The 23189-nt window shown below is 48.0% G+C and overlaps 1 protein-coding gene across 1 annotated transcript in view; it reads right to left on the bottom strand.

Annotated features, from left to right (window-relative positions):
* PAPPA (pappalysin 1) overlaps window positions 1–23189 on the bottom strand; it is a 174599-nt gene that overhangs the window by 5968 nt on the left and 145442 nt on the right. Inside the window, exons 16-21 of the mRNA XM_066563008.1 lie at window positions 22925–23135; window positions 22173–22344; window positions 18620–18767; window positions 15963–16072; window positions 9319–9390; window positions 5017–5115 (exon numbers count right to left, since the gene is read on the bottom strand). Coding sequence (XP_066419105.1) covers window positions 5017–5115; window positions 9319–9390; window positions 15963–16072; window positions 18620–18767; window positions 22173–22344; window positions 22925–23135 — 812 coding nt within the window. The remainder of the gene's footprint in view (window positions 1–5016; window positions 5116–9318; window positions 9391–15962; window positions 16073–18619; window positions 18768–22172; window positions 22345–22924; window positions 23136–23189) is intronic.

Genomic DNA, 23189 nt, shown 5'->3' with positions numbered 1-23189 from the left:
CCTCCCTTCCCAGGGCGACAGGGACAGCCTTTGGAAATCCCTACTGGAGCCTGCAGCAGCCCCTCAGTTCAAAGCTCCTTTCTTTAGGCCTTGAATTCTCAGCCATAAAGTCTCTGAAGAGGTTTTGATAACTGGCCTATCTTTTAGATAAGCAAAGCTTTGGATGAATCCCACACAGCCCTCTATCTACCACAAGTCCTCATTTGTTTTCCGCCAGGGCACTTGCTGGTTTTCCTCTCCAAGGTGTTGGACAGAAATGTCAAGAGGCTGAAGGGACAGGACAATTTTTCTCTTTTTTTACCAAGTGCTATGGGGCAAAGCAGTTGAAGGAAAACCTGAGTGATAATTGAGCGAGGCAGGTTTTTCTCATGGGAGCTGTAGGTTTATCCCTTGTGCGACAAAAAGGAAAGGCAGAGAGGAAAGACAGATGAAAGTTCATCCTTACAAATGGTTGAAGTAGAGGGAATTTTAAAACAGCAAATTCAGTGTATTTAAATCTACAGGGATCAGACTGCAGGACCTTCAACCAGGCAAATCTGCGATCCCAGTCTGGAACAAAGTAGGTAAGCAGAGCCTAAAGAAAGAATTTCTGATTTCTGCGAGGCCTTTCTAGACAGTCTTGTCTAGGGAAAACTTATAAAAGGGAAAGGGAAGAAAAGAAGTGGAGGAGACAGTTACTGGAGAGAAGATTTCCTGAAATGAATCAGAGGAAACAGCCAGAGCCTCTCCCAGCAATGCTACGCACCCCACAAGCTCCTCACCAGTGGCCAAGAGCCCAGAGACAGCCAGTTATGCCCAGGTTATTTATTTCCCTCACTCTGGCAGTGTCACGTAGGTAATGTTTTAGAAAATAGTGTCTTCTTTTATCTGCAGCAGGATACAAAGCAAGAAGCAGCTTCCTAGAGCAGCCAGGCAGAAGGGAGCTGGCAACCTGTGCTGGGTCAGGAGGGGAGGAAGATTAAAAGGAGATGGGATTTTGCTTTGTCCTTCACGGAAGACTTTATCCCCTCCAGATACACAACAGAAGCTTTCTCTCCCTTGGAGGTTGGCCAGCAATGGCCTTCCTGTCTCTCAGAGCTGCTCCTGGGTCACAAACAGGGCAAGCTGTGAGCAGCAGGGCCCTGTCCCCTGCCCCAGCAACAGATCTGCCATCAGCCCCCTGCTCCCAGACTGCCTGCCCGTGTCCCTGCTTCCTTGGGTGGCACTCGTCCCCGTGCCAGCCCTGGCTTCTCGCCCACTGCAGGGCGACGCTCATCAATTAGCGCACAACAAATAATTAAGCTGATGAATGTCTCTTTTTTTCTCCTGCTTTCTGACTGCACTTGCCTCGAATTTATGCCCAGATTATGACTGAATTTATTCGTTGCCACTTGCAGCATTCAAAAGAGGCCGTTAATGATTTCTTTTAAGCTCTCCAGCCTGATTGTGAGCAGTGCAGGGCAAATACTCATTATTTCCTATCTAAGCAGCAGTGCTGATTAGTTGGTGCTCGGTCAGATAAGTCACACTGCTCCATTCCCCACTCGCTGACGGAATCCACAAGGTCATTCCCTGCTAATGCTCAAATGCAAAGGGAAAACATGGGATAAGCATGGAAGTCCCTTGTGCATTTTCAGGGCAACAAAACAGGAGTGTGCAAAGTCTCACATTAAGTAAGAGGGCTTGGTTTTAAAGTGAACTTGGCTTGAAGTATTTTGCTTTCAGGCAGCCTGTTCACAGCACTGAGTGCAGCCCAAAGTGTGTTTGGGAGGGCAGTGGGACTGCAGTGAAACTTAAGTCTTGACAGTTTGCGGACACTAAAGATCTGAAGCCAGCTCTTACTCGACTGTTAACTCCTGAATCTTCACATGGTGCAATGTTAATCTTCAGCCCTTTCCCAAAATAATGTGTGGAGTTGCTATGTTCTCTTAAATGTGAACCATGTGTCACCTCAGCAATGGCTGCTGTGGGGAAAAGATGATAAATCTAAAGCTTTTAAAATGTCCTGTGACATTTTGGGAGAAAAACAGGTGTTGCATAAATGTTGGACATTTATGGGCAAACTTGCTGGGGCTTTAAAAGACTGACACATCTGCCACATAGTATGTAACCCTGAAAGAAAAGGAGCAAAGCAGTCTCTTTCATGTGTCTCACTCTCTCTACAACCGTATGAAAATACATCCTCATCTGGTATTGGAATTAACAGAGCTGGACTCGCCCCTCCCTATGTCTCCTCCAGGTTTTTGGCTTTTACACCCAATGTGTATTTTAAAACTGTGCCTTTTTAAGTAGGTGGCAAACTGTGCTGGAAGGATTTGGTATGCGGAGTATTTTTATTCAGCTCCTTTTTCTCTCACCTTTCATTGTTTTTCCCTTTGGAATATCTCCTGTAATGCTCCACTCATAAACCTCTTCAAAGGGAGGGCTGTATTTGAACAGCCTGGCTTGAAATCTGGTCTCAGTCAAAGGCCTTAGATGGGAAAATAACTGGGAGAGCCAAGCCCCACGGCCCCATGGCTGCTGCTGCAGGTGTCGGCAGCCGCTTTGCAGGAGCGAGGTTCTCCTGCTGCCTCCTTGACTCTGACCCCACAGCCCCCCTGGCTGGGTTATTATTCCCCCTTTTACCCAATAAATGTAATAAACTGGGACTTAGCATCTTGCTTTTAGTGTGGAAGGAGAAGGTGGTTTTCCTCACTTCTCCCAGGCGTCTCATTCGGCTCCTGGGATGTTGTTGGCGTTCTGGGAGACTTTGGATGCTGAATGCATGCCATGGGCTCCATGGCTCAGCCCTCCACCTGTGTGATCTTGAGGATGGGGGATTATAAACTGCCAGCTAGGGCAAGTCTAATTCCCCAGTCACAACGATCCAGCTCCCAGGGAAGTCTGTGAAAGCGGACTTATCTCCAAAAAGCTACAAAACCTCCCCCTCCATGGAGAAAATCCATCAGACGTGTGACCAGCTGCCTGTCTCTGACCATTTGCCCTCTGCATCAGGCACTTTTAGCACAGAGAACAGCAACCCACTGGGCTACAAAGTGCTTCCCCTCCTTGGGAGGCCACTTGGTTTCTGGGTGGCAGGGAAGCAGCAGATATTTTGAGCGTGAGTCGCCTGGCTGGTTAAGTGTTCACAACTCTGTGCAGATCCCACTTCGTCTCAACTCCCTGCCCAGCAATAAATTCTGCTCCCAAACTTTAATCCTGTCCCTCCCCACCCCCCCTCATCTCAGCTCTCACATCCCCCTTGTTTCAGTTGTGCCCTCAGCTCCTGTCTTGATGAGGCTGGTTTGGGTCGGTCCCCTCCCAGGCACCTCGCTTTTGTTCTTCTGACACTGTTTGGGGTTTTTCGTCGCCTGCTCTCCAGCCTGCAGGCAGTGAGATAAAGTTTCCCAGGCAGGCTGTTTTGGGAGGAGAAGACCTGCACCATGCTGAGCTACCGGGCACTTCCAGCTCTGCCCTCCCGGCTGGTGGGAGGTCAGCGAGCAAGCTGTGCTGCTGCGGGGCTGCTCCTCCCAAGGAGGTGGAAAATCAGCCAGAGATAGGAATCTCTTCTTGGAGACGACTGATGAGCCACTGTCTGTCATCCTGCTCATCTCTTCAGAGGTTGTTTCACCAGGGAGCCCCTTTTGGGGTCTCCATGCCCTACTCCACCCGTGGGGAACTGAGGAGCTGCCCTGCCTGGGCTTCCCTGCATGTGGCTCCCAGGAATTTTTTCAAAAGGAACACCACAATAGAGGGGAATATTTGTCCAAAAAGAGCACAGCTAGGGAAACGACCTCTTCCCCTGCATTTTCCTCAGAGGAGAAATTAACTCCTTACACTTGCCAGGGCATGCCCATCTCCCTTCCCCTTCCTCTTTGGTCCCCCCAGATGGACCAGAGACAGCCCACAATGCTGAACCAAGGAAAAGAAGTCTCCAGCCAAAGCTGGAGAGAGGACCTCCTTCCTCAGCTGGGTGACATGGATGGTGTCATATGCTGAGCCCAAGCACCCTCAGGTTTTGTTATTTATTAATATGTATCAGATACTCAATGCAGTTGGATTTTTCATTCTGTTCTATACACAAATCCGGAAGATAAGGTAAAATATTCACCTGGCAGAGTCTAAAATTTGCATTATTTTTTTGAGAGGAACCTAGTTCCAAATCCCTGCTGGTTAGAAACCTATAAAATGTTCTACTGCTCCAAGCCACAAGCTCTATCACCCCAGTCACTGACTCTGACAGTGCTCAGAAATTTGTGTTAAAGAAGCAGAAAAAGACGGGGTGTGTGTGGAGGGACTCTTCCCCAGGCTCAAACAGCCAAGGGTTCAAATATTCCTCAGCCAGAAGCTGCATCCAGATCACAGTGTCTAATAGCCACTGAAGGAGGAAAGCTCCACCAATGGGCCTGTTCTTTTTTTGACTTCGAATATATTTTTGTTCTTAATAATGCTCTGTGGCAGCTCATCCTATTACTCAAACACACACTGTGCCAATAAGGATGTTCTTTCGTCTGTTTGGATCCTGCTTCAAGGAAATTACCACTTCACCCCCTCATTCCTGAGTGATAAAAAACAGTGGATTTTACTTTCCTAAGCATCATTCCTACCTTAAGTAATGATTTTATAGATCTGTGTCACTAGATTTCTCCTTATGCAAGGCTCTGGTCTATGTGGTCTCTGTGCAAAAAATATTTGACATGTCCACCCAGCCCTGCTGCCCTGCTCCACATTCTTCTCTGTCCCACTCTTGGATGGGACAGTCAGCAGCAAGCCAAGCACATGTGGGTACATATGGATCAAAGAATAGATCCACAATGATGCTTTCTTTTTACTCTCTCCCGTTTTCCTAATGACTTCTACATTTTAGTTTCCCTTTGGAGCCTTGAGGATGGATGATAAATGAACCAGCAAGAACTCAGTGCCTATGGTGAGCTGAAGCTTGGGCTGAAGATCCTTCTGAGACCTTGGACCTTCCTTTTTTGAGCAAAAATAATTTTTCCAGGCACAAAGCAGCACTCAGCAAGGAATTCCCATGGGAAGAGAAAGAGGCATCCCTACCTTTTTGGTCTTGACTGTTGAGGCGCAGCAGTCCCCACCATCATAGTTGCAGAAGGCTCTGTTGTTGATGGAGTCACAGTAGTTGTCCCCCATGAAAGGCTGAAAAAGAAAAAAGCAGGAAAAGGCTGAGAGTGTGAATATGGATAAAATTAGCTCGTTCCTTATGGACACAGAGTGAGAAAGTCGTGGCTGGAGAAGAGACGGTTGTGTGGAGACCTCACAGCACCTTCCAGTGCCTGCAAGGGGCTACAGGGACTATGTACAGACACTGTTCATCAGGAACTGTGGGGCAGGACCAGGGGAAATGGCTTCACATTGAAAGAATGGAAATTTAGGTTAGATGTCCAGAAGAAATCCTTCCCTGTGAGGGCAGTGGGACCCTGGCACAGAGAAGCTGTGGCTGCCCCTGGCTCCCTGGAAGTGTCCAAGGCCAGCTTGGACACTGGTGCTTGGAGCACCCTGGGACAGTGGAAGGTGTCCCTGCCCATGGCAGGGATTTGAAAGTGGATGACCTCAAGGCCCCTTCCAACCCAAACCAGTCTATGATTCTATAATCCTGAAACCTGTAACAGTATTTCAGAAGAAAACCACAAAAATTTGAAGGAGTCATATAGTTTGTAACACACCAGCTGCCCTGAAAAGCAAGAGATAATTATTCCCCTTTCCCTTCTAAACAGACAGGAAAAAAAGGACAGTAGATGGAAGGGAAATAAGCCCTTGTTGCCTCTTCACATCCCACATAAGAGGATGCTTCAGGAATATTAATTTGACTAGGCCTACAGACAGCATCCAGGCATCTAAAATTGTGGCACCTTTGATAATTTTAAGCTAACCTCCCTAAACTGTGTGGGATAAGAAGAAGGTTATGTATTGCAGCAAAATGGGCTTGCTTTTAATAGCTGAACTTTTCACCAGAGTTCTCCTGACTCCGCAACACGTGTCAGCAACGAGGGCACAAAACAAATCACCAGGAGGAATGGAAGGGTCTGAGCTCAGCACAGGGACCATGTTCTCTCTGAACAGCAGTGGCTGCGTGGGACCCTGGCCATGGCATGTGATCTTCCTCCACTCCACAGCTCAGAGCTGGGATAATGGCAATTATTCAGAGGGACATTGTGGAGAGCTGTTAAGGGAAATTCATAAATCACCTTGAAAAAGAAAATGTGCTCATTAGGCTGGGCAATGTGATCACCAGTCCATGTGCTGCACAGGGCCTGAATAATAACCATGATTCTGAAGGAAAGGCCTGAATTCTTTCATTGAACATTGGAGCCCTTTTGGTCTGCAAGTACAGAAGTCTTCCTTGGAAGTCTAAGCTGTGTCTAACATTAAAAAAGGTCCATACCACATGTGAGAATCCCAGGCAGCAATGAAAGCTCAGAAAAATGGATGATCAGCAGAGAGCACAGTCATATCTCTGTAACTCTCCACACACAGGCTCATGAGGCCATTCCCATTTTATCCGCTCATTGAAAAATTCACTTATTTTGCACTGAGAAAAACACACCAGGGACTCTCCTGCAAGAAGACATCATTGCAGAGCAGGCAGGATGTCTTGGGGAGGTTTCCTGGGAGGATTTTTCATCAGTTGCAGGCCCAGAGTGTCCCAGATGATGGATACCTGAAGAAGCAGCCATGAGAGCTCACCGTGCTCTCCCCAGAGCTCACCATGGCCACACTCATCAGAATTTGAATGAACTCAATGGAGCGGGGCAAATGCACACTTTTACTGCTGATGTGCTGCAAATTTAAATATTTCTATCAGGTAGAGGAAACTCAGGCAATGATGGGAATATCAGACCACAGCAGGACTACCAGGAGGGAACAGACTCCCTTAGTGTCACTTGTTTAATTACGTGCAGATACTGCAAATTTTGACAAGGAAATCAGAGTTACAGCGTGAGGCTCCTGTCTCTCTAAACTGTCTTAACTCCACTGATTTCCACAGATATTGATTTATTTATACAGGCTAAGGCTTTGACTTGAAAGCCCCCTTCCAATTTAATTAATATTCCAAGAGTTAAAAGGGAATGATTTATAAATACATGAACAGATATTTTGAGGCCAAGCTGGTCATATTTAAAACTGTGAACTTTGCTCAACCTCACAGGAAATTCTGCAGGCTTCTCCATGTTTCTCTTGCGTTGCCTGGCTGTGCCTGCTTGATGGGAAATCTTGACTTTAAATTTCCATCCCTATGCCTGTAGCCTACACCTATGAATGCTGGAAAATCCATAAAGAAACTCGTGGAAGAATTTGCTCTGGCACAGAGTAGACAAGCCAGTCCTTTGGAGGAGGAGAAGAATGGGACAAAAAGCATCTATTCTGATTTGGGAGCAAAATCCTTGCTTGGGAGACCCTGGAGGGTGACGTCTCTGTTGCTCTTCATGCAAGTTGTAGTGCTCAGACATTTTTGGAGGACGATACATGAAGTCCAGAGGGACTCGTTTGCTACTGAAACACCCAAAGTTAGGTGCAGACAAGTACGAGGCTGACTCATAAGCCTCTGTTCCTGCCACTAGGGAGCGACAAAAAATCACATTGCAGCAGCTGCAGGGCTTCCCACTGCGGTCACCAAGAGCCAAATAATGCCCCACTTACAGCCTCCTGTTCGGGGAAGCCTCCCTAATGCTAAGGATGCTCATACATTAGGGGTTCTATCAGCTTAATGGCCCAGCATTATTGGCTTATTAGTCTCTGTTTCCATAGTCATGGGAAAAAAAAAAAAAAAAAAAAAGGCTTGGTGAAGATGGCATTTCTTCTGAAATCTTAATGCCAAGCTCTGGCCCATCCGTGAATCCTGTTCTGAAAATGATGCTAGAGGCCATTATCAATTGTCTAGGCAAAGCCTTCCCAGATGATGGATTAGGATGCAGTGACACTGCTGAATGAATGTTGAAAAGAAGAAAGTTCCTGTTGATGCAGAGGGCTCTGGCAATTAGCAGTGATGGAGAGGAAGAAAATGCTGAAGAGAAGCATGTCAGTAATAATGGCTTCTGGTAAATTATTACATCATTGCAAAGTTTGTCTCAGTAACAACTATCCTTAAACAGCAGGAGGATGGACACCCAGTGGTGCATCAGCACCTGAATGGCATTTTTTAATGGTGGCTGGATGTTATTTCAGCTCTCTTTGGAGAATGGGGGCACCCAGCCAGCCTGCATGAATGCGATGCGTGAGACAGCTTATGACATTCAGAGCACTGACAGCAGAATGCTTTTCATTTAGGGAACAGCTAGACAGAAACTATTACATTGTTGGAGAGTTATTACCCTCCTGGGCCCGACATTCGTATGCGAAGGAAACCTGTCTTTCACTTCAAGAAAAATCACATCCCACAGCAGTGTGGTCTGGAGCTTTGTGTCATATTCAGGAATTCAGTCCCATGTTCTGACAGTTTGGGCAAATAACTTCAGAGTGCTTGGGTTACGAAGGTGCTGAGAGCCTGGTCAGCATGGCAGAAAGTCAGGGCACGTGGAGGGAAGACACAGCTCTGCCTCTGCCCTGAGCCAGCTCATTTCCAAAATGGGCATGGAGCTTCCCAACCTTCCAGAGGTGCCACAGGGATTGTCTTCTTGCTATGGGTGAGATACTCAAGGGCAGGCATGATGGAAACCCCATGAGTGCCATGTCACAGACTGAGGTGCTCCAGCCCTGTTTAACCATCAGAAGCATCTTCAGTCTTCTCAGACATTTCAAAAATTGCTGCTGGCAGAAGCAACATCCTTCAAAATAATGACTTTTTTCTCAAGTAACTTGCAAGACTCTCAAAGTCTATCACAGCTGAATTGTAACTGCATTTTTCTGATTATTTCTTTTCTGGTTTAGACAGAGGTGGCCAGTGGAGGGAGGTGTGATTTGCTCCATGTCCAGCTGTGCTGTCCACCCAGTGGTATCATCTCTGGCTTTCCTAAACTTTCTCTGCCCACACCAATGCCCAAAGCTTAGCTGGCCTTGGAAAGAATTGTCCCTCAAATAAGTCAAGATCAAGGAAAAACAAGAGAAGGCTTTTGCAACTTCCCAGAAACTCCCAGATTCTGGGAAATTCTTTTGGTCAACCAATGTTTTTGAGCTGTTTGATCATCTAACTCCTGTGAGATTCACCAACCATCATCTCTGGGAAAACCACCAATTTCCCTACCGAGTGCCAGAACCAATGCAGGAAATCAGCCTGTGTGATAGGGTGGTCAGGGCAAAATCCTACTTGCCCCACTTGACAACCAGAATTTACAGCCTGCAGTGATTGTTTCTGTAAGATTTAGGAGAGTCACCATGGACCACCTGAGCTAAAGCCAAACTCACCTCACAGCCTTTAACACAATGAATCAGGGAAGGGTGAGGGTACCACTTGAGTCCTGCTGTGCAGACAACACTCTGGAGGGAAGAAATAAAAAAAAAAAAGCAACAGGTTAAGACAAAGAAATCAGTGTACAGAAAGTCAGTGTGCTGGCTCCTGTGGCTCTCCAGTACTTAACCAATGAAGTTCAGTTCCTAACACCTCTTGTGTTCTCAGGACCTGGCTGTCCTCCAGGTATTTACAAGAAGTGTTGGACTTGACACTTGCAATAACAGAGCATTTGAGATTAAAATAATATTTGAGGTTCTCCTAAAATGTCATGCCCAATATTTCACTCATGGTGGGGGAACGTGGCAGGGAAAGGCAAAGGCACAGGTCCACTTTTGCTCTTGGGTAGGGGGGAGGCATTCTAGGAATTAATTTAGGGATTTCTTTGGTGCTGCCAAGAATTGCTTTCTTTCACTGCCCATCATACCTTTGATTCCTGAAGATGGAAGCAGCTAAAGGTGGATTTTCAGACACATTTTAGCACCATCTTAAATAAAAGCACCTCCCACCACACACCTTCAGAATAACCCCCAGACCAGACAGCATCATTGGCTACATTTTATGAACTGTATAATCATTTCTATTCCAACCTTGTCTATAGAAGAAAGGTTGCACATTCAGTTTTGGGCAAAAATGATGACCAGCCTCCTAGATAATGACACAGAGAGGGACACCTAGATTTAAAGAGTGGATGAAAACTTTGCCTGGTCAGTGGAGATGGTGGTTCCACACCACGGGCATCCTGGAGATAGGGCTCCCAACAGGAGTCCATCCAGCAGGACATCAGGCACAATGTTCCTTTGGGGTTGTTGCCCATGGATGAAGCCCTACAGTGTCCAGTTGAGCAAGATGAACACACAGGGACTCACCTACAGTGTGGGGTTGGGGTTGGATGGAGGCCTGGGGAAGGAAGGGATTAACGTTTGGGAAGACCCAACGCACAAGCCATCCCTTCCCCTGTTCATCTGAGGGCTAATTTATTCCATCTGCAGGGGGAACCTCAGCTTGTTTTTACAGTTCCTGTCATTGGAGGCTTACCTGGCGTGTGCTAGAAAAAAGGACTTTTATACTATCTGACTCGGGCTGTTTATCTTTCCGATGCTCTTGGATTTTCCACTATTAGTCAAGCCCAGCTTGCCCCACCTGCCTCTCAACAGGGCCTGTCTGTGTGAGCAGAGAAGTGGCAGGGCAGGGGAGGATGTTGTTTATCCCCGGGAGGGAAGGAGGGAGGGAGGCTGCAAGGTGCGGGGGCCCTGCGGTGTCACACATTCCCCTGGCCCTCTCTTGACAGACAGCTGGAGATTTCCAGGCTGCTGCCTGCCACAAATGGTGAGGGCTTTTCTCTCCCCCCACCCCCTTCTGTTTGTTGCACTTCAGAGGGGAAAGAGAGGAAACTTTTCTAGGTTTGAAAATAAACAAGGCCAATCAACAGAGAGGGAGTGGGGAGAGTAAAGGAAGAGGTTCAAGAGCATTTGAACCCAAGAATTAGAACAAAGTGGAAAAAATTCAGGGGTCTGTCTCCTGTATCCAAGGCCAGCAGACAATAAGTGGAAGAAGTGCACTTCCAAAGAGCACCTCACATTCCCCTGGTAAGGAGCATCAATATTTACAAAACCTCACACTCTGTGAGTGTGTGAGCACGCAGAATGAACAAAAGAAAACAAATAGCCCTGAACCAGGCTCTTCAGAGAGGAGCTTTCCACATGAGAGCAGTCCCTCACAGAGGATGCACTGACTGTTTTCCTGACCCTTCGAGTATTAAAATATCAGCACCTCCCTTAAAGGAATGGATGGGAGGTGGAGTTTCTGAGACAGTTCTCTCTGAGTGTTCACTCAAGGTCATCTTCAATCCCAAACACAGCCTTGGGCTGAGCATCCTCAGGGGATGGGAATGAGCCCCATGTTCTCCACAGCACAGGAAAGCCAGGAGCCAGGTGAATCACTGGGTCCTTTGGACATTCCCATTCCTCTGGAGTGGCACCGACCAACAGCTTCATACCAGTCACATTGCCCTCCCCTTGGACCATCCTTTGCTAGCAGAGACCACTAGAGCTGAATTCAATCCTGCTAACATTCCTGGAACTGGAAGCAGAGGGAAAAACCCCAGGCCATAGTCCTGACTCCTTTTTCTGGTTTTCCAAGCCCTCAGTTCCTACCACCCAGCCTGTCTGTACCCTCAGGCTGCTGCTGTGCTGTGCACAGTGCACTGGGAGAGAGGATGTGAGTAGAGGGAGAGAGACTGGGCTAGAAAACCAAGAAATTGGGAATGATTTGGACTGCTGGGCATTGTTTCTGCCTCCTGCAATTCAAACAGGCATACAGGTGCCACAGGGTGCTGCATGGGGCACCTAAAATGAACAAATGTATGGAAAGCAAGCAAGGATGGGTGAAGGTGGTACATGAGGACAATCTGATGGAGTTGGTGTGCACAGACAAGTAGACTCAGAATGCCAGCAAAGGATGGCATGGTGGATGGAAGCACCATATCCACCACATGCCAGGTGGTGCCTGGGGAATAAAACCCATCTGGCCACTGTCCCCTGGGAGCCCTGTCCCTTCCTCGTGCTGCCCTGTGCTCCAGGCCCCCATGGTCATGGTGACATCAGCTCCCCTCGTGCAGCACCGCTGTGCAGCCAGGTGGGGTGACTGGGGTCCTGTCCCCAGCCCAGGAACAACACCCTGCCACGTCAGAGTGGGGGCCTGGGACTCATCTGCTGTGAAGGGAGAGGGAGCCGGGCTGTGCTCCCACAGTAGGTGACAAAGAGCCAAGGAAGCAAATCAAGCTGTCATTTTCTCCTTGTGAAGGAAGACCCAGTGCCTCTGGTGCCGGCTTCCCTCCCATGGTGGGACTAACACAATGATGTCAACCCTTTGTGGGCTGCAAGGGGATCAGGTTTCCCCCAGAGAGGCTGGTGGAGAGCTTTCCTCCACCTTAGATGGGTCAAGTGTCCCCCCAGGCTGGAGCCCAGGGACTGGCATCTCCTGCTCTCAGCTAACTCACTCCTCAGGCACTAAAGGAACAGGACAATTAACTGTGGGCTTTATGAGTGAGGGGACCAGCCACTGCTGCCAGGAAAGGGGACTCCTCCTATAGCTACAGATGGAATGGGATCTCCTGCCTTCCCAGCAGTGGAGCTGCTGCACCACAGTTGCTCACATCATTGTTCTGTGACTCAGTTTCCCTGACACATAATGAGCATGAAATTCTCAAAAAACCAAAAAAAAACCCCAAAAAATCAAAAAAACCCCAAAAAACAAACCAACCAACCAACCAACCAAGCAATAACCTACCAACCAAACAAACAAAAAAACCCAAAAAAACCCAAACCCATAAAGCCCCCACAAACAAACAAAACCAAACACAAAATACTGGGAGGGGAAGGAAGAAGGAAAAGTGCAAAGCTTTAGTGATTATGGGAATATTTAAGGAGCACTCCCACTAATGAGTTCTGGACATTTTTAATCGCAGGGCTTGCAGTCTGCATGGGAAGAGGGCCCATGGTCACGCTCAGCCCAGCAGAGCTGGGACATGCAGACCCTTTGAAGGCTCCCCCAGGCATGCACATGCCTGCACACTATTTAGCCTGCCCCTACTCAGCACTAAGGCAGGAACCCAAGTTCAGACAACCTAAGAAACGAGGTGTCTGCTCTGTTTCTCTGCAGTCAATGGGAAAGAGCTGTCAAGCTGTCTCTTGGAGATATTTCCCTTTTTTCTCCTCACTGCCTGCACAGTCAGTCTTGGCAGCTCTATCCATCGGTGTCTTCAGCAGCTCCTTGTGCCACATACAGTGAAGGGAAAATTGTGGGGACAGCATTGGCTGCTCTGAACACATCCCACATCAGAACAGAGGCACAGAACATTTCAGGTGATTTTTTTTTTTTCTTGCTGAAAATACTGATTTGGAAGACACTGCCAGCTTGTACTGATTTCAGCAAACTGTTTCAGACCCAATAAAGCAAATCAACCTAAATGAATTCTGAAAAATACAAAAATATTTAGACATTTTGTGAAATGAAATATCTGTTGTTGTTTATTGTTTGAAAGGACATTTAATTTCTAAGTCTTTGCTGTGTTTTTGTTTTTTTCTTTCGTTTTCACTAAACAAAAAGTTTACAAAATCTCCTTGGAAATGAAATGCTACGTTATGTTCAAACCAACATGTTTTTTCTTCCAATTTTTTGGTTCACCAAAAATCACAATAACAAAAGGGTCCCTTTGATTAGGGATTTTTTTTTTTTTTTTCAATTCAGGAGAACTTTGAGTGAACCGAAAAATCAAGTGATTTGCACAGCTCTGCTCTAAACAACGCTCAGAGAAGGGATAGTTCCTTCTTTCCATTTTGCTTCCATAACAGATGTTGCTTGAGCTGCTACAGACAAATTATTTATTTTTCCTTGTCAGCTCTCCCTGTGTTTTCTCTGTCCCCATCCCCTCAAAGGTAAGCACCACAGATCAGTCCTGCCTTTATCTTCTTCCCATCCTGCCCTCATTTGTACTTTACTTGTGCCTGAAATTAAAGCAACAAAAAAGTGTTTCCTTTGCGTCATTCAAGTGCTCTGAGGTGCACAAAGACTCGTCGTGTAAATGCAACCAGCTGCTCCCTGTGCTCATATGGCACAACAGCAGAGCTGTCACTGGCCATAAACAGAGACACGGCTTATTAATGATATATAACACATTGCCATGGGGATCTTCCCCCAAGGCATCCCAGCCCCATCTCTCCAGGATGTCCCCACTCCCACCAGAGGCAGCGTTTCTCTTGGTGGTGCCCCAAGAGGTGTCGCTCCCCATGGGTGACATCCCATTATCTGCAGAGTTGGAGAAGATGGATGTTTTACAGCTACCATTTTTTTCATTAAGGATTTTTTTAATCCCTTTCAGCATGTCTTCCCTCCCAACACGAGTTCTCCAGCCCAAATCTCACTCTCTAGTCACAAAGCATTTGTGGAACTTGTATCTGCTCAGGACCTAAAGCTCTTGCAAGATCTTCACTATCAGGGGGGAAAAAAAGGGCTTATTTACTGCTGTGCTCTTGGAAACCATGATTTCTCCTCCATCCCTCACTCCCCTTGTCTCCCCCTTTACTACTCTATGTTTTCCCTGCTGCCTAATGAGCCCTCCAGAGACCTGCAGGTATAAAACTCGTTACAGCTCCCTCCACGTACCCGCATCAATAAGTGAAGGAGTGCAGAGAGAACAGGAGGGAAGCTGTCACTTTATTTCCCCATGAATTACAAACCACTTTAAAGTCTGGCACTCAGGAAAGGGCCAGTGAGAAATTGCCCCTCATACAGAGATAGGGGTTTTCTTTATGTTTCATGCCAGAAACTTGGCAAAGCCTTGGCTTAAGGCAGTCACAGAACATCAGCGTCTGGAGCGAATGGGAAGCTGGGAAGGACATTATGAGCTTGTCATATTATCTGGACTTAGGTTTCCCACTCCTTTCCCAGATTTATTCTCTTGCTCTGCATGAAACAGTGAAGTTCAAAGTGGTGGAGAGTTCTGGAGCCACTTGCTACCCACAGCCAAGGCCAGATTTCAAAAATCCCAAACCCTAGGTGTACATTTAGGCATGTAGAGAAGCAAATAGACTGTCAAAGCTGCTCAAGACATGCTGGGGCTGTGTTGGCTGCTTGTTCTCCTTCTTAATGAAGTTCAGGTGTGTAAAACAGACTCCTGCAAAGCCAGGACCAAGTATGTAAAAGCCAGAGGTGTTTGCTCAAGCACCATCAGTAACTTGCACCCTGGTGACACCTGATGTGCCACCGTCTTCCACCACATGCTCGAGCGTGTCCAGTTAGACTTCCACACCTGCAGAAATGCCATAAAGCCACAAACACCTGGTTTGTTTGTAGGAACATGAGGGTTTCCAGGAAGAGTTAGGTGACTGTGCCTCCCACTGACACCAAAGGGTGGGCATGACACCCAGCAGCTGTTTGCTGCCAGCAGGGCTGAGTGTGTGTGTGCGTGCAAGGCACTGCACGTGGTGTGCACGTCCCCATCGGGGCACGCTGCCACTGCTGTGTGCTGGAGGACACTCAGGACTGTGAGCAGCTAATGCTGGCTCTGCGTTTGCAGCAGGCAGGAGGGAGAAGTGGTGACCTCTGGAAGGGGCTGTGCTGAGCAGGCAGCTCTCGCATGCGGGCGGAGGGGCGGGGGGAGCACTCAGCCAGCTCCGCGGGGTCGGGAAATGAAAAACCCTCTGTATCAGCTTCTTTTGTCATCCAGAAGCGGCACAGAAAAATCCAGCCCTGCCACCCAAAGAATGCAAAATACGGAACAGGAGGAAGGAAATAAAGCCTGGCCAGTGCCCTTTCTCTGGCTGTCCATCACATCTTCCTGTTGGATTTCCAGATCCAACCCCACTGATGTGAGGCCTCTACCTTGAACTGACTTTCACTTGGCAAACACAGGGAGAAAGCAACTTGGAGAGAAAGCCACTTGCAGAGAAAGCCACTATGTTACTGGAACAGACACGAGAAAAATCAGGAATTCTTTCCTAAAGGTCCAAATTCCCCATTTTCCACAGGTAACACTGATCACTCACTGCTCATAAACATGCAACAAAGGATGTGGTTCGTGCAGTCGCCAGGCACTGACCTTCACTCTCTGAGGGTTCATCCAGTGCTGGATGTCTTGCACGGTCTCATTCACGCGCAGGAGGATGGGCTCGTGACTGTGATCCAGACAGGAGGTGGTACACTCTGTGCCTGCTCAAAACACAAAGGGGATAAAGCTAAAGGATAAAACAGGCAGCTTCTGACCCTTCCAGCATCCTTCCAGCTGAAGGACAGGATTACAGCTCGTTTTTCCTAAATTGCAATTAGCAGTCAACCATAACTATCACATATCTCCTAGCCACACGTGAAGTGCTGAGTACAACCCTGTACCGAGCAGGGGAGCGTGGGGGTGGCAGGTCTTCCAGGGCCTTTTTGAACAAGCTGCAAATCTAAGTGTATGTCTGACAATTAACTCCAAGAAGGGGGTCAGGTTTTGCGCTTTCAGATCATCAAGACAATGTGAAGGTTTTTCCATTTCAACTGCTCTTTCAAGCAGTGGGGCTGATTAGGGAGAGGCTGTCGAACTCATCTCACCTGTGACATGGCAGAAACCTATTGTTTGATGGGTCAGATTTACAAACATCCAATAATAATCTTCCAAAGGGTGACCAGACCTAATGGTATTGGAGACCAGCTATCACCCAAGTCCCACAGTCAATAAGAAGTATGCAGAAAGGTAATGATGGCTTTGTTCACACATAAACCTGCTTTTTCTCTGATTAACTGTCATGCCCAGTGGGAATCCTGTCCTTTCTTTATTAAAACATGCTGTGATACTCTGCAGCAATATCCCAGAGCCCTGTGGTGACACAACCATAAGCCCTTGTGTGTTGGACCATTACCATTTCCCCCCTGGAAAATCACTCTTGAATGGCACAGCTGCTGCAAACATGTCATTAGGATTTCTGCACTCCAATCAGCGCTGGGGGAGGAATTAATCTCTGCACTGGTTTGGAGAGCTGAACCTTTGGCTCAACACACGCCTCAGCCTGGAAGGGCAGATTAGGTGTCTGAGGAATTACTGAAGGTGTGTGGGATTCATAGTGACCACGACTGGTTGATATTATTTTTCCCACCTGCTTCTGCCTTCTCACATTCTCCACTTGGAGGAGTCAGTGGGAGCAGCCAGATCTAGACTGGAAAGATGGGGAGCACTTTAGGTTTGTTTTGCTTTCCCAGGACACCTGGAAGTGGCTCCAAGGACCTACTGGATGAGGCCTATTGACACTACCCCCAGAGTGAATGACTGGCTCCTCTCCATGAGCGTGGTGAATGCTTTTTCAAAAGGACATTGATCAGGCTTTCAAAAATGCAAAGAGAGGAAAACCCCAACATCTGATCCCAAAAGTTGGTGCTGGGTGAGCCTACAAAGTGTGTGGTATGTCTCCATCTGCTGAGAATGAGAGCCAGCGGCCACTGTGCCCTCTCTGAGCTCTAAATCCCTCTCCAGAGAGAGCCACACTCCTGTGGGGGGTCTGCCCCATGCATCTCTCACCTCCATGATGCTGTGTGGTCCCATCCTAGGGTCAGACCCACCAGTCCCTGGGATTGGCACCTGCTGACAGTCACTGTGACAGGAGCCAGAGCTGGCAGGCACCCAGCACTGAGATGCTGCCCTCCAAACCAGGAACTGGGGTTTCTCTCCTTGCAAAAGCCTGTCTGGCCCTGGAGGCAACCTCGTCTCAAGGGTAAAACGCCTCTCCACATTAAGAGTCGCCGCAGCCGCTCGCTCTCCGGGGCTCCACCACGCTGGTGGAGAGCGGGTCGGAATTGTTTTGATATATGATCTGTAATTGGCATCATTACAGAGCGGTGATCTCATCCAGGTCGTGTTCTCCTCCCCGGGGAGGGAACACAAGGAGGCTCGTAGTCCTGCGCATGGCTGCGATATAATGAGGGAGCCGCGCAAGGAGGAAATTTCTCCAAGTTCAAAGGGACAGGCGGAGGCAGGAGGGGGATGGCTGGGAGGGGGGCTGCAGGAAGGGGCCTCGCAAACCTGTGTGGGCTGCAGGCAGTGCAGCTCCTGTTGCAGCCCTTACAGCAGGGAGACCCCCAAAATGGGGGCTGAAAGTACAACATAGTGTGTACAGCTCAGAGTGCCTGTCCCTCCCTGTGCCTGGGTGACACAAAGCCATGCTGAGCACAGCAGTCATCACCCTTTGCACGGGGAACAGGTATCCCAGAAAGAAGGAGGAAAACAGACCCTAAAACCAGCTCCTACACAACTGTCATACCAAAGGGAATGCTCAGCTGGTCTCATTATGTTTCTGGGGAGACCTGAATTATCTAGTGCTGCATTCTCCTGTCAACTCTCTGTCTTTCAGCTTCTGGAGTGCGGGTTTGTGCATGTGGCTGGAGGAGTGGGGCATTACAAAACTGTAAGACCAAAAGCAGGTACAACCCCTCCCTGGCACAGTCTGGCATGCTGCTGCCCCTGAAAACCAGCTGGCCAAAAAGGGACACCATGAAACTGGAAGGCCTGCAAGGAGCCTGCAGTCAGAGCATGTTACATGATGCCTGGCCTCTCAGAGCTTCACATTTCCTAAAAGCATTTCCCTGAAAAGCCTCCCACAGCAGGCTCTCACTCGGGCAAACAGGTTACTTGAAGGACTCCTTCCTCCCTCCCTGCCATCCCCATCCTCTCCCTGGTCTCTTGCTGCCTGCTCCCACCTGGGGGCAGGTGTGGGTGTCACCCACCTATGCCGTAGCCGCCGGCGCACTGCAGCTTCAGGTGGCTGTTGAGCTGGGTGGGCAGAGCACACTGCCCCTGCATCTCCCTGCACAGGTGGAAGGACCCGCTCCAGGTGCCATCCTTACGGCAGTGGATCACGTTGCTCCCACGGCCCTGGGAACGAGGGAAGGAGATAATGAGGATTGACACAAAACATAGCAAGGAGAGGCTGAGAGGTGAGGAGCGAGCAGAGATGTGGTGTTTGGAGCAAAGTTCTGTTGGAGCTGGAAAAGCCCCTGGTTGGGACTGCCAATCCTAGGAGGGGCAATGAGTTTTCTTCCAAAAAATAAAGAAAAGGAAACCTACGGTGTTGACACACAAATACAAACACACAGAAACACACACATCTCTTCTCTTCTGTACAATTCTTCTGTACAATTCTGTACAAGGTCTTTACAAGCCCCTTGCAAGGTCTACACCTTAGAACAGCCCCACTCCTGCTGCAATAAAAGTGCCTTCACCCCGTTTGCCTTCCTCCTTGTTACAGAGAGGTTGGTGTCGAATGCAGACATCTTTTTTCCTCTTCTCATTTTCAAACCAGTTACATCATCTCTCTTGAAAAAGAAAGAATCCCCAATGGCCATCTGAAGGAGGAAGGGAGAGTGGGACATGAGCTTAGCAGGGCAGAACGTGCTCTTTAGAGCTTGGCTGCCTTGAGTGACAGCAGGCGAAGGGGCTGAGACAGACACGCACAGAGGCAGGTGGGAAGGACGAAAAGATCCTCTGGTGTGGGAATGGGCAAGGAATAGAATATGGCATTTCTCTTACAGAAGAGATTCTTCATAAGATACTGAAGAATGAATACCAAAGTCCGAGGGGAAATATCATGCCCTTTAAAGACAACAAAGGAGTGCACAGGCAATCTTTTGTCAGATCTATACACACGGCGTTGGGGATTTCTGTGCAAACAAGCTGTTCTGTGGGATCTTCAGGCCCAGCTGCCATGGGGCAATGTGGGACATTCAACAGGAGGATGTCTGGAGTGGTTGGGCTCCAAAACTCCTGTGGGGGCCTTACTGGGTGGGAGAATCATGCAGGATCTCTGCTTCTCCTCACTCATTTTTTGTGCCAGACACGTTGCCTGCAATCTACTCACCCTGTTCTTGGACACTGTGCTGGATATCTTTGGGGATTCTTTAATGTGCTGTCCATGCTGGGATCCCTGCAGGACTGCTGAACTTTTTGGAGGAGCTCTGCCCCACAACTCACAGCCATTGCTGCACAGGGACCTGCACAAGCCCCCAGTACTGGCATGGAAGAGGGCTCAGCCTTCAGTGGTAGTCTTGTCCTTAATATACTTATGTTTCCCTTTTTTTTGCTCAGCTTTGTTAATGAACACAGTGTTTAGTGAGATGCAAAGTGGTATTAGCAGCAGACTACGGTGTGGGACCTGCTTCCCCTTCTCTAGACATCTGGCCATTGCCAGAAGTAATAAGGAAATCATATGAAAGGAATAATGGAGCAGATGGACTCAGGGTGAGATCCTGCTTGGTGATTCTCACCTAAGGGCCAGTTTGGCAGAGATTGATTAATTTAGATCTGACTGTTTATATGATTTGTGTACAATATGCAGAAATGGAAAACCCTTGCTCTGGTGCCAGGGGAGGTACCTGCTTAAATGACCATTACATTCCTGGTGATTAAGAGATGCTGTATGTGCAGCCAAGTAATGGTCTTCCAGCATGGTGACAAAGTCAGGGATAAATTGCTAAATTATAATTGAGCACAATTTGCTGTTTTAGCAAGTGTGGTGCACTTCCCTTGCAATTTCCGTGCCAGGGTTCAAATGTGATTCTCAAAGATGAGCCATGAAACCTGATTTATGTTCCTGGAGCTGGCTGTTCTTGCGGGTACTCTTGTATAGTTTCAGCAACATACTCAGAGATCCCTGGATATCCATTGCTATAGTAACATCCTGTCCATCATTCCCTGACCTGCAAAATCTCTTGTGAAAACCCCTGCTGGGTTTCTTGCTTGGATGCAACGTGTATTATCACCTTATATAGCTGAGAGAGTCTTAGTGGGGTTTAATCCTTAAATAATTAACACCTCTCAAGTGGTTCTGGTTTGTGCCAGGAGCTCTTGCTCTTCTTCTGTAGCCTATTTTCTGAGATATCTGAAAATACTTTTCACTGTAAATACCTTTCTCAAGATTTTATCTGCTCCTTTGCCCAAGGTGCTTTTGCAGCTGAGCAGTCACTCCTCTCCCTCCCAGTGAATAGACAGAGTTATATCTCTCCCTTTCCAGAGCTTACTTCATTACTGCTATAATCCTGACTCCACTGCTTGCTCCTCTTCATGTTCACCTCGTTTAAAAGCAAACACAAGCCCGTTCCACCAGCTGTCATTGCCCTGGATGTCCCAGTTTCCCCACACTGGCAGTGCTGGAACACAGCACAGACCATGCTGCCCCTCTGAGCAAGTGGTGGATGCACAAAGACACAGCTGCTGTGTCCCAGAGCTCCCACCTCCTCTGCACCCATGCCTGCAAGTTCTCATTTCACACTGCTCAAAACCTCACTCCAAGTCTTAAACAAAGAAAACTTTCCCAGGTGCCCTGATGTGAAACGCTGGGGCTCTGTCTGTTGTCACCATGCAGAAGGCAGGCCAGAGGACAAGGAACAGGGGCTTTTAACATGTGGAGCAGGTACCAGAGGTGTCTCTCACATAGCTGCTCCTAGAGCAGGGTTGGTACCTTTTTAAGCATTCTCAGATGCTGATCTGATGGTCTGATGATCTGAATTCTGATGATATGAAACAGCCCTTGTCAAAGCATACTCTGCTCCAAGCAGTGCCTGCAGTTGCTGCAGCTTCCACATCCCCACTTTCTCTTCCCAAGCAGAGGGAGCAGCAGCAGCAGCACTTCTGGGAGAACTTACTTATCTCACAAACTATAATTACCTCTGGTGAGGAAAACTAGGCATTTCAAATAAGATAGTAGAGGCCAGACCTTCTCATATCAGTGAACACAGCTCCCAGGAACCCAAAGGCAACACACTGATTTGTGCCAGATGGGGATCTGACCTCTGATGCCAAATGACACCTTCACAGCCAGAAAAACATGGAAGTTTAGAGAGAATTCACCTGAATAGTGGTAATCCCTATGGTGCTAAATTATCACACGACACACAGACATAAAATGGTAAGAACTGGAGAGAAAAGTGAGGTAAAACAGAATGAATACATGGGATAAGTGTAGATAACTCACATTCTACTTACTTTGATTTGTTGCTCCTGATTTTCTAGCCAGATAAAGACACTGTGACAGATTTTTCTGCCATTTACTGTCTAGAAACAGTAAGTCAGCCACTTCTAAACCTCTACAGGTAATAGTTAATACTGCTACTCCTGTCACAAAAATAATATTTTCAGGCTCTCCCTCAACTTTAAATATGATTTTCCCTTCTGCATTTCCCTGGTTTTGGAAGAGCTCAATGTTCCTCAGCCTCCCCAAGACAGGGAAGATATGAAAAAGCCAGACATGTGTGGGCTGGGGTGGTTTGGGTAAGGCAGACTCACCGACTGGCTGTCATCATCCTCGCACTTGATTCGGCACTCGCTGTTGAACTGGAAGCCGTTGGAGCACTGGTAGAGCCCGTGGAACTTGGAAGGTGGAGGGTCACAGGTGACAGGCACGCAGGCGCCTGGCAGCCACGTGCCATCTTGTGTGCACTGGATCTTAAAGGCTCGCCTTTTTGTGCAGAAAAAAGCAACATTTAGTGAGTGGCTGAGTCAGCTGGGAGCCTCTAAAGCCCCCGAGCTCTGCTAGCAGGTTGCAGGAGATGGGTGTGCTCGAGCTTTTAACACTCGGGGAACAAGTTGTGAATCTGCGTCATGAGGTCTCTGAGCAAAAATAACAATTATTTGGAAAACCAACCTAAACTCCTCTTTTGGCCTTGGACACATCTCCCAAGAACTCAGTTTCCCAGGCTTGTGGGCTGTGGTTGGTTTGAAGTGGGTTTGTGCAGAGTCAGAAGTATATGACAGCACTAACCCTTTTCTGCAGGGTTTCAAAGGGGACTCCCCAGGCTGCATATCAAAGGGGCATTTCTAAGGTAAAGTCTGTTTTTTGAGCTCTGGTCAGGATTTTTAAAGAAGCCTAAGTGAGCTGGGTGCCTAAACTGGCCCTCCACAGCTATCTGCATGAAGGAATTGCTCCATGCTATTCCCTATGGCACACGGAGTCTGCGACAAACAACCCCTTCCCAAAATCATTGTAACTCATGGCTTTCTGAACCAGGCTGATGGCATAGCTTTAGTCTTTCACGTACTTTCTTGATTTTCTGGAGGATCCAGGGACATGGTAACCTGGTTTGCATTTGTACTTGCAGAACGAGCCCACTTTGTGCTTGTCTTCTCGGCAGCGCGAGGTCTGGAGATCCGCGTTGGGGACGATGGAGGGTGCTCGACACATCAGCTCACACAGGGCCTCAGGAAAGGACCACAGCCCATCCTCCATGCAGGTCAAGTTGCTGTTGTTTCCTGAGAAGAACAGTGAGCAAAGTTAACGATGTTCAGCAGGACTATTTTCTTTTG

The sequence above is a fragment of the Molothrus aeneus genome, chromosome 19, assembly GCF_037042795.1.
Source record: "Molothrus aeneus isolate 106 chromosome 19, BPBGC_Maene_1.0, whole genome shotgun sequence".
NCBI lineage: Eukaryota > Metazoa > Chordata > Aves > Passeriformes > Icteridae > Molothrus > Molothrus aeneus.
The sequence above is the reverse complement of the archived record's forward strand: the minus strand, read 5'-3'. Positions and strand labels throughout refer to the sequence as shown.